This window comes from Medicago sativa, chromosome 1, assembly GCF_051527215.1.
Source record: "Medicago sativa cultivar Bolivia chromosome 1, Bolivia_mono, whole genome shotgun sequence".
NCBI classification, from domain to species: Eukaryota; Viridiplantae; Streptophyta; class Magnoliopsida; order Fabales; family Fabaceae; genus Medicago; species Medicago sativa.
The window spans coordinates 11,963,634-11,974,741 of record NC_140749.1 but is presented as its reverse complement, the minus strand read 5'-3'; the positions used below and the strand labels follow the sequence as shown (position 1 = coordinate 11,974,741).

Sequence of the window (11,108 nt, the reverse complement as noted above, 5' to 3'; positions counted from 1 at the left end):
CATTAAATCTACTTTTACAAAATCAACTCATTTTTACCTGGAATCAATTTTACATGACCATTTTATTCAAAATCAATTGACTGTAGAGACAAACATATAGACAAAATTGAGGCAATAATTATTTTGGTCTTTAAATATATAATAAATAGAGAAATGATATTTTGACAACCACTTTTAAACAACTTTTGTGACAACTTTCTCTCTCATACTCACATTATACTTTTATTCTCTCTCTTCCTTTTTCTCTCTCTCTATTGTTATTGTCCAATAAGAAGAGAGAAAAAAAGGTTGTCATTAAAGTTGTTTGATTTTGGTTGTCAAAATATCACTCCTCTAATGAATAACCACATTAGTTATGTATCAAAATTTCAAAATAGTCTTTAATGTTAAAAGAATTGTTCAACTTTCTTTTAAGGACTTACATATTGCAGATAGAGTAGATATTACAGAGTGCTGATACATAGAGTGAGATTTTGTGTAATCAAGTTCAATGGCGAATGGATAGAATACAATAACCTCACCATAAAAAAATGCTTCTAACTCACGCTTTCCCTCTCCATCATTCTTCATACATTCCCATTTCTTCGTGTTCTTCATCTTCTCCAATACGACGTCGTTTATTTACCACTCCTCGCAAAACGAATCTGAAACACCTCACTACACGCATACTTCAACTCACTCGCCGAAAACAGCTTCACCAGATTCTGAATGAAATTGAAGTTGCTAAGAAACGTTTTGGAAAATTGAATACGATTGTGATGAATGCGGTTATGGAAGCTTGTGTTCGTTGCGGTGATATCGATTCAGCTCTCAACATTTTTGATGAGATGAAGAATCCTGAAGCTTGTGGTGTTGATACTGTCACCTATGCCACGCTTTTGAAGGTATTATTCTGATTATAGAAATTATTGAATGATTAATAAGGTATGTTTAGATAGAGTAGATTTTTCATTTTAAATAGGGAATTATAGAGAGATTATTTGTAATGAAATGGATAAATGATTAAAGTGTAACTTTTTTGTGATCATAATGTGCTATTGAAACTAATTTTACTGATAAGTGATAAGTGTTGTTGTGTGAGATTATATGTTGTGAGTATGACAATGTTATAATGGATTAGTGATTGTGCAATAGGTAGAGTTACCGAGAAACCAAGGAAAATTGTAGGCTAATCATTAATAATGACTTAGATTAAATAGTCTATCATTATTCATGATTTATGTTAGGATACGCTAATGTTGTTTGATTCAAGTAGCTAGCTAGCTTGATTTAGTGGAACAAGATTTTATTTTTGGGTTATTGAAAGGAAATATTAAAAGTTAACCTCGAAACTTTCAATTACCCATTATTAATCATTTCATTATAATCATTTTAGAAATTTCATAATTAAAATGAAAAATATTAACAGTCCCTTTCCTTTAGCCACAAGTCCCTCCATCCAGACATACCATAATAATCTTACAGATTACTTTTTATCTAATAATAATTCATTCTGGTATGGTTTTTAATTATATGTTCTATTTAAGCTTGATTGGATTTTATTTAAATTTATAAAGGGTTTAGGCAAGGCGCATAGATTTGATGAAGCTTTTCGATTGCTTGAATCTGTTGAAAATGGTACTGCCGTGGGAAGTCCAAAGTTGTCAGCACCATTGGTCTTTGGTTTACTAAATGCCTTAGCAGAAGCAGGTGAGTTGGATATTTCAGTCTCCCTGATACCTATCCCTGTCGGATCTTTGCTGTTTGTCTCATCATCTATTGTTTTAAATGTTTTTCATTTCTGGGAATTTCTGGCCTTGCTAAGTGTACATTACTTTTTATTTTGTTATGATCTTTTTTTTTCCTGATCCATTTTTGTTTTTGCATTGCATGGTCAGACATGTAAAAATGTATATGTTAGCTGAAGATATAAGAAGTTTTTGTGTGATTGATATTTTGTTTGCTTTCAATGTTTAAGGTGTTAGATGTATGTTCTGGTTTTAGTCTATGATAAAATTCATTAAAAAGTCATGTTGACTGGTGATGTTTTACTTGCAATGCTATAGTGCAGGAGACCTGCGTCGTGCAAATGGCCTCCTTGCCTGTTATGGTTCCGTGCTTCGTGAAGGCGAACATTTTTCAGTCTCAGTATACAACCTTCTAATAAAGGTTTACTTCTGAACCTTAGGGAGAAAATTTCATTATGAATAGCATATTTCAGTAGTAGAGATTGTAAATATTTGTCTGATCCGAGCAATAATTTGAATGGTTATTTTTTTTCCCACTAATTTAGGGGCATATAAACTCAGGCTGTCCTCATACTGCAATAAACATGCTCAATGAAATTTTACATCAAGGAATAATGCCTGACAGGCTCACATATAACACACTAATTTTAGCATGTGTTCAGAGTGAAAAGTTGGATGTTGCCATGCAATTATTTGGGGAAATGAAGGTAATAACTTTTATTTGAAATATAACTTTTAATAGTTTTGTGGTAGATAAATCTGGACCTTCTAAATTCCAACCTTTATATTATAGGAAAAAGCGCAGGAATTCATCCATGATGATCTGTTTCCAGATATCGTTACATACACAACATTGCTCAAGGTCAGATTTCTCAAATTTACTCACTTGTAATATTAGTTTGTTGTAGTACGAAACCATTAAAATTTAAATCAAGTTTTGTTTTATTCTGTATAACGTTTTGATTGTTGGAGTCCGGAGTTATGTTCACTCATTTCAGTTTTCTTGAAATTGCTTTTATTTTAATGATTATTTAAGTTCTCATAGTTTAAGCAGTCATGTATGAAAATGGCATGCCTTTAACATTTATTTTAAACAAATTTAGTTATGTCCTCTATTATAATTTTATCAGGGGTTTAGGAGGGATATGTGGCAGCATCTCTCAGTTTTTCTCTTTATTTGCAGGGTTTGGGGCAGGCAAAGGATCTCGTTTCAGTTATGCAAATAGTGCTGGAGATGAAATCATGTTCTGAGTTATACATTGATAGAACTGCTTACACAGCAATAGTTGATGCTTTACTAAAATGTGGCTCAGTTAAAGGTATGCTTTCATTTGATTCCGGTTTTCTTTAGTTGCTTGGAGATAGTTTCAGGAATAATTAAAAGGATAAATGTTTATGGTAGTTGGAATGAGATATTCCACTTTTTTTTTGGATGGGTGGAGTAAGATATTCCTAACAAGTGCTAATAATCAAAATATGTATGAGATTAACGAGTTCTACCTGTCTCTTGAATTGAAGGGTGAAACATTATTATAATGCTGATTTGCATTTTACATTCTTCTAAGTTGAGTGAAGATTATGAATGTCGTATTTTATTATAAATTTCACCAATTATTTAGTTAGAAATGGATAATAGTTTAACTTTTGGCCGTGTTTGCTGAAAGGTTATGTCTCATAAGGACTGATAAAACTTTCAGTTAAGTGGCCAGTTGAACCAAGTACCAAGTTAAAACTTTAAATTTGTGGGTGTGGCACAAAGAGAACTATACTCAATTAAACATAGTAAAGGAATGGAAATCTACTGTTATGAGTTTCAATTACTAGTTCATTTTCTAATGAAGCTTGAATGGATACTATTAGTATTCTTCTTTAATAATCACTCTATTAGTGCTTTCAGACAATCCTTTTGTTTCATTAAGTAATTGATGAATTTGTATTTTGTTCATCATATAATTGAATTATCTTGGGGTATATAGGTGCTCTGTGTATTTTTGGAGAAATACAGAAACAGGTTGGTTGGAATCCAGAGTTGAGACCGAAGCCTCATCTCTATCTTTCCATGATGCGTGCCTTTGCTTCTAGAGGAGATTATGATCTGGTTAAAAACTTGCATAAGCGGATTTTGCCAGATACTTCAGGAACAATCTTACCAGTTTCCCAAGAAGAAGCTGACCACCTTCTAATGGAAGCAGCCCTGAACGCTGGCCAGGTATTATTAATATTTCTGTTTCTAATTTTCAACATTTTGATTGGGACGGGGAAGCTAATAATTCACTTGCTCTTGACATTTTATCCCAGGTTGATGTCGCTACTAAAACTCTTATGTATATTGTTTCAAGATGGAAGGGCATATCTTGGACGAGTCATGGAGGCATGGTGTGTAGTTAGTTTTTTCATGAATGTTGTTTTATATACATCCATTTAGTAGACTTTTAAGTATTAGCATTGATTTATATATCTGGTTCGTTTCTTATCACATTAATTTTTAGGATCAACTGGTACTTCAGTTGATATTTTTGGTGTCCTTTTTACAATGCAAAGATTCCTTTGCAGAGAATCGGTTGTTAGCTTGATTTATTTTTTTATTTTTTTGACTTGGTGTTTCTTTTCTAATTCTAAGTATAATATTACCGTGGATTACATTTAATACTGTTGCCAAATATTGTCCAGTAGTAAGTTTCTGAACAAGCTGTTAGGCATTTAATTGTTTCATTTCCCTTAAAATGCTAAGGCTGGCAGCAAGTCAGGTTCTTAATCATTTGCCTGTGCTTCTGTAATTTAGGTTGCTTCTCGTATTGAGGCCTTATTGGGATTCTCAGCATCTGTATTCAATCCTTTCTTACTTCCTCAGGTACTTAACATATATAATATATTCACTGACATCCTTTTCTCTAGGTGGCATTGAGCTATATTAAGCTAAATAACAAGTATGCTCTATTTGTTTGTAAATGCATTTTAACCTAGTTTGTCTAAAACTACTGTCTTGCAGGCTTTCATGCTTTTATTTATATATTCATAATTCACAGACCCTCTGACTCCAGCCTTTGGCTGTTTTTTCTGCATTGCATTTTTGGTAGTTTCTTCTTTCTTCTTTGAGAATTTGTATATAGTCTTATTATGCAACCTCATGGTTCAGGTTTCACCTTCTGAACCGGTTGAGGGTTTCATGATGCCATTTAAAGCAACACGGCCACTACAAGGTACCATAAAGCTGAAGGATGTGGTGTCGCGTTTCTTTAATGATGCAGTAGTTCCTATTGTAGATGAGTGGGGCAGTTGTACAGGGCTGTTACACCGTGAAGACTGCAATCAGGTATGTTTTGCGAGATTGCCGTTTGATGAAATAGTGTTCTACTATAAAGATATGCATTCTATAGTCTTTAAGTCAGACATGGAGAGAAGCTAACACTAATGCATGTACTTTCTGTCTTGGGCTATTGCAGACCCGTTTGTTCATGCTTTGTCAAAGAAATCAACATTTTTTTAATTACAAAAATGTTTTAATATGATTTAGAACAATACATAGACATCGATACAAATTAAAAAATAATTCTTCATTCGACGTATTGTCAATTTCTGATTCGGCCTCTAACCATCTAATACTATGATGAATTCATTCTGCAGTTGGATGCTCCACTTTCAACAATGATGAGAAGTCCTCCTCCCAGTGTTACAGCTTCAACATCTGTTGGTCATGTAATTGATTTAATTTTGGAGAAGGGTTACCCAATGGTTATCATTGTAAATTGCACTGACTCGTATGCTACTTCATACGGCTGTAGAGCAGTTGGAGTTTTTACATTAGAACAATTGAATAGGCTCATCAAACCTGCATCTGAAGTGAAAGAGACAGACCTTTCACTCTGCAGACCATAGTAATATAACATGTTTAGTTGGTACCAAAATGTAAAATTTTATTTAGTGGTATTAGAAAATGCATTAGCACAAAAAAACCAATAGTTTCCATGGTGTTTCAACTTAACTGTCACTTAATGTTTCGCCCCGAGTGCCTTGCCTAGGAGTTGATGCAAATATTTTTATCAAATGATTTAAGGGATTCATGTATGCAGCAAAATCCATTCTTGAATAGGCAAATAGGTGTTGAGTACTTTACAAACCAAATTCTTGTTCTAAGGACAAGTTCACGAGAAGAGTCTAGTCTAGTAGAAAAGGGCAAGTTTATTGCCTAATTGAGCCAAAAGAAGCTCAAGACAAGAAGCTCCTCATAGCTGCTCAAGCTAAGGAATTGTCAAATGAGGTTGAACTATTTGATGAATATTTTGAGGATGGTGAGTTGTCCTATATCTCCAAAATCTAAACCATGTAGAAGAAGGGAAGACAAAGGAGGAATCAGCCGTTTTAGTAGGAGTCCCAATAGACTAAAGGGTATTTTCCCCCTGCTCAAGAAGGGACACGAGAAGTTTGCTGTGATATAAGAATCAGATTGTTTGCTGTGATATAAGAAGTCTGGGTACGTAAAGGGTATTTGTCCCCTGCTCAAGAAGTTTTTCAGCAAGAAGAAATAAATAATGGCAATGGATGAGGGAAGAATTTTGGACCTTTTATTGTTTGATAGTGAAGATGAAGTAACAATAAGTCAATTTCAGCCGTCTCATGGCAGATTTAAGGAACAAGAAGGGAAGGTAGTTTCTTTTTTATTTAGTTAAACTTCACCTAGGAAAAACTTTTTTGGTGGTGTCAGGGGTTCGAACCCCCGACCTTGCATATAATTATTATGCATTGTCTACCAATTGAGTTAAGCTCACGGGGACATTCACCTAGGAAAAAGTTGTTGTAAACTTTTAAATAATTATGAAAAAGTTTAATAGAAGGCTTTTTCAATAAATGAGATGTACAAACTAAAATCAATCTATACCAAAATATATATAGGTTAAAATTTTCACAAGTGTTACAATAAAAAATCAAATATATTCTTAGTCCAGAATATCAATCATAATCATCAAATCATATCAACTAATATCTTCTCTGTGAATCAAACACAAGCTTTTGAGTTACTGCAGTTTTTGAAGAACAAAAGGAAGAGAACTGTCAAATTGACAATAGACTGAATAATTTACGTAGTTTACAATGGTATAGTACTTATACATCAGAATAAATTCTTCAACTATTTTGTTTTGTTCTTGTTTTTTCTTTCTTTCTACTCCTGAGATTTTGTCCTCTGAATTGAGAAAGTTAGAAGGAAAAATGAGGAGCTATAATCATTTCTTGGAAAATCAATAGTTGAAATTGCAATTGCAATTGCAATTGCATACACACACATATATAACAAAGAATTTGTTTAAATCTCAAAAGTTGATTTTTCAATCATGAGTATAATTCTCACTTCTCTCACACTGTTTCCTTCAATTCCAAAATGAGTGTCAGCAAAGTATAGTCTCACATAAAATAATACAAGTGTGGCATGCATGCATGGTTCATTTGATTTGATGATCAATGACAGTTTGAAATGCTCCAGCCAATGCAAGAACCTTGTTCTTCCTCCCCAATAGCTTGCTTGCAGTTTCCTCAATCATACCATTAGATACTTGAGATAAATCATTCTTCCCTTTTACTGCTAATTGTTGTTGCTTTGGTTGTGCTATTTCAACCTTAACTTCTTCAACTTCTTCACTAACCCCTCCTTCAACAGCTTCCTTCTCTTCCCCTCCTTGTTCTTCTTCATTGTTGTTCTCACTTTTCTGATCTTCTATTACATTCCCACTTTCATTTTCTTCCTTTTCATTCACTGCAACTTGGCTTTCAACCTCGGAACGGTCAACTTCTTCTGTCTGATTCCCACTTTCATTTTCTTCCTTTTCAATCACAGAAACTTCGCTTTCAACCTCGGAACGATCAACTTCTTCTGTCTGATTCCCACTTTCATTTTCTTTCTTTTCATTCATAGCAACTTCACTTTCAACCTCAGAATGATCAGCTTCTTCTATCTGATTCCCACTTTCATTTTCTTCCTTTTGGATCACAGAAACTTCGCTTTCAACCTCCGAACGATCAACTTCTTTTGTCTGATTCTCATTATTGTTCTCTTTCTCTTCATGTTCCTCTTCTTGTGACTCCTTTTCTTCTACTTCTTGGTCTGAAACTGTTGAAATGACTTTCTCATAAGGTATGTCAGAATCCTCAAGAATTTGATCATGTTCCTGCTCATGTAATAATTCAGAGATGACATCAGGTGAAATCTCATGAGATACATATTCTTCATTCTCCACTTTTATCACTTCAACTTCTTGGTTTGTAACCTCTTTAACATCCTCAGTTTCAACACTTGATGAGTCAGAATCTATAGTCACAGCTTTGATCTTTGCAGGAATATCAGAAGCATGATCATTAGCTATCTTCTTGGAGGTTTTAGAAGTAGAATTGTTTCTACTGAGAGTACTCTTATTTGTAACCTTTTTCCCAACTAGCTTATTTTTTGCATCACTTGGTGTCTTATTTGAAATAGGTTTTGAAGGGTTGGTACTTTTAACTGGAACATTAGAAGACCTATTAGTTAGTGAAGCAGATCTTTCTCTAGGGCCAGGGGAAACAAGGGCTTTGTGTAGTCTTGAAAGAGAGGTTTCTTTTTGTTTTGGTGCTGTTAAGTTTGAAGATGAAAGTGGTTTGTCTAATGATCTTCTTCTTAATGGAGAAGGCTTAATTGGAGTCTCAGTTTTAAGCTGTTTGAAACTTGTTGTGGGCTTTAGATAGTTTGGGATGTTTTTCTCTGATGGGTTGGTTGAGTTACTCTTGTTGGTTGTGGAGGTAGTTGTTGGTGTGGATGGTTTTGTGGTCCTTTTGGTAGTTGTGATAGAAGCTGGTGTCTTCTTCCTCTCATTCCCAACAAGTGTACTACTTTCTTTAGCTTTTGTTGCCATATATGATTAGTTATTTAAGCTAGGAAATTCTTGAAAGAATCTGCACACTGTAAAAAAAAAAAAAAAAATAGTACTTAAGCTTAACCATCTGAATTAGTCTTAAGCCATGCACAAACTTGTTTTCTACTATTGGATCGATATGTCAAGTCATATCTCATTTGATTTGATGGTGAAAACAAAATGCTGAAAACAAACTTATGTGCAAGATCTATCTCATTTTATGCACTATAGAGTTGACCTTACTTTAAAGTTAAACACAAAATGTTGGATGAGAAAATCACTTATTGTTATTGATGAGAAAATCAACTATTGATATTTTTTTGTATATAAATGTTAAATCATGGATATATATTTAATAACAATTGAGACTAATTCCTTTACTTTAATTTCTTGGAGGAAACATCCAATATTTTGTTATATACTCGATTTCAAAAGATATATCTATATATGATGTTTCTTTCAGAATTTAGTAGGTTTGGATATTGAATCAATTTGACATTGAGAAATAAAATTGACTTATATTTGTGAATGGCATTCAAGAAATACATTTAGAAGAACTGATCTTGCTTGAATAGGGAATTTATAATCACTTTTCTGAAGTATACAAATATATGTGTCTTGTATTCATAAAAAAAATACGTATCTTGTGTGTCACACTCCTAGTTTTGATCTACAACAAAATTTTAAAATAATTACTCTTTTCAAAATTTCTTTTTCTTTTTTCTTTTTCATAAAAGACGACTTAAGCCTAATGAAGAGAAATTAGATAGAAATCAAACGAGTACTAACTTCTATGACACTAGCAAGAAGAAACTTTCTAATGTAATAAAGAGCACTTACTCCCATAAAAATAATTTAACTTGCAATAAATTTACTCTCTAAAACTAATGTGGCAATTATGTTGAATTTAAGAAATCATTTTAAACAATCATTAATGTTATTGATCACATTATCAAATCCCTACAAATTTAGAGCCAAAGTCAATAATTTCCTCTTTTACTTTATTTCTTCTCATATATGACCCACATGTCCTTATAATTAGTTCTTGAAAAGAAGTGGTGATGAATATGTAACCAAAAGAGAAAAAGAAATTGCTATGAATGGTTTGTTGAAAAGAAAGGCCACTATACATTACCAACTCCATGAAAAAACAAAAGAAACAAAAGAAAGCATCCAAAGATAAAAAAAAGTTACACTTTGGGGGAATGTAAGCTCATATATTAGGAAACATCCAAATCCAGATTCATCACAAATTTGTGTCTGAATGAGTTGTAAGGAAAAAGTAAAATTAAAAAGTACACTTCAAGTGCTTGTCAAATGATTATGATCATAACCTTTTAAGTGTACTTTAATTTTAAAAACAAAAAATTATGTTCCTTTGTTTTTTTTAAAAGGAATAAAGGAACATGATACAAATAAAAATTGCTGAAACAAGCAAAATAGAAGGCAAACTACATTTACATGAAAAAGAAAAGAAAAAACAAATAGTTTGATAACATACCTTGTGATAAAATAAAGCTAATGGAAGAGTGAATTTGTGGGAACAAAGCAAATGAAATTGCTTAAGAAGGAGAAAATATGAGTTATTGCTTGAAGTTGAAAAAGAAAGAGAATTGATTGGAAGAGAAAATACAGAAATTGTGTTGAGGTAATTTAACTAAAACATCAAAATAAGGAAATCACAAATCATGCACAACTCAAAGGAGCTGTATTGCAGGCATGAAATCACAAATTAAATGATTTGTTTACATTTTTATCAAACGAGCTGTGAATAACAACGATACATTTGGGAGAATATGTGAAGCATAGTTGACCTTTTCTCTTTCATTTCTACACGTAATAGTTATTTTAATTTTCTATAAATAGCATATAATATATTTTTCATTAGTAAAAAAATAATATATTTCTGTAAAAAAACATATAGAAAATTTTTATGGAATCATTGGTCACATACATTTAATGATATTTTATTTTATTTTTAAAAAATCTAATGATATGTTGTCATGTCATATGTTTTTTATCATTCATTCAAAAAAAATATTTTTTATCATAAGTTTTCGCTAATAGGAAATTATTCGAAACACTGTCAAATATTAAATGTAGATACATCTTAGTCAAAATTTAAATTTTACATTCATAAGTTGATCCTCTTATAAAAAAACTTTATGATAGTCGGACCTCTTTTACTAGATCTAATCATTGTTGATTATTATGTCATTTAATTCGTATCATGACGCGATACATAATGAATTTGTAAATTTATTAAATGATGTGACAATATGCTAAACTTTATTTAAAAGGGTCATGCTAACCTGTGCCCCCGGACACTGGTTAAGCATATCATAAAAGAGAATTATTACCATAAAAGGAAACTGTTTTTGACTTTATTATAAATTAAATATCCAATTTCAATGCATTAACTACTATATAATTTCCTTTTTCATATCATTAACCAGTGCTCCGGAGGCACCGGTTAGCATTTCCCTATTTAAAAAAATAATAATTA

The 11,108-nt window shown here is 32.2% G+C and overlaps 2 protein-coding genes across 3 annotated transcripts; one reads left to right on the top strand and one right to left on the bottom strand.

The window, feature by feature from the left end:
• Nucleotides 1-418: 418 nt before the first annotated feature.
• On the top strand, nt 419-6,573 carry LOC146952708 (pentatricopeptide (PPR) repeat-containing protein / CBS domain-containing protein). Its single transcript, XM_085704727.1, has 11 exons — nt 419-884; nt 1,557-1,689; nt 2,051-2,148; nt 2,273-2,434; nt 2,521-2,589; nt 2,911-3,046; nt 3,704-3,936; nt 4,026-4,103; nt 4,510-4,578; nt 4,864-5,040; nt 5,352-6,573. Exons 1-11 carry the CDS (start codon nt 531-533, stop codon nt 5,601-5,603), a joined length of 1,761 nt encoding a protein of 586 aa, XP_085560853.1. The 5' UTR covers nt 419-530; the 3' UTR covers nt 5,604-6,573.
• Nucleotides 6,574-6,765: 192 nt separating this feature from the next.
• On the bottom strand, nt 6,766-10,436 carry LOC146952707 (uncharacterized). Of its 2 annotated transcripts, none has more exons than XM_085704737.1 (2): nt 10,104-10,436; nt 6,766-8,649 (listed from the first exon to the last, which is right to left on the bottom strand). In XM_085704737.1, exon 2 carries the CDS (start codon nt 8,600-8,602, stop codon nt 7,163-7,165), a length of 1,440 nt encoding a protein of 479 aa, XP_085560863.1. In that variant the 5' UTR covers nt 8,603-8,649; nt 10,104-10,436; the 3' UTR covers nt 6,766-7,162. The 2 variants fall into 2 exon arrangements, with proteins under 2 accessions (XP_085560863.1, XP_085560870.1); XM_085704744.1 differs by having other exon boundaries at nt 6,766-8,642; nt 10,104-10,369.
• Between the last annotated feature and the right edge of the window lie 672 nt (nt 10,437-11,108).

Bases quoted from the DNA above. Each gene is read 5' to 3' on its own strand.
- LOC146952708 (XM_085704727.1), top strand. From the start codon at position 531: ATGCTTCTAACTCACGCTTTCCCTCTCCATCATTCTTCATACATTCCC. The intron at 2,149-2,272 runs GTTTACTTCTGA...CCACTAATTTAG, and splicing joins TATACAACCTTCTAATAAAG to GGGCATATAAACTCAGGCTG. The intron at 4,579-4,863 runs GTACTTAACATA...CTCATGGTTCAG, and splicing joins ATCCTTTCTTACTTCCTCAG to GTTTCACCTTCTGAACCGGT.
- LOC146952707 (XM_085704737.1), bottom strand. From the start codon at position 8,602: ATGGCAACAAAAGCTAAAGAAAGTAGTACACTTGTTGGGAATGAGAGG.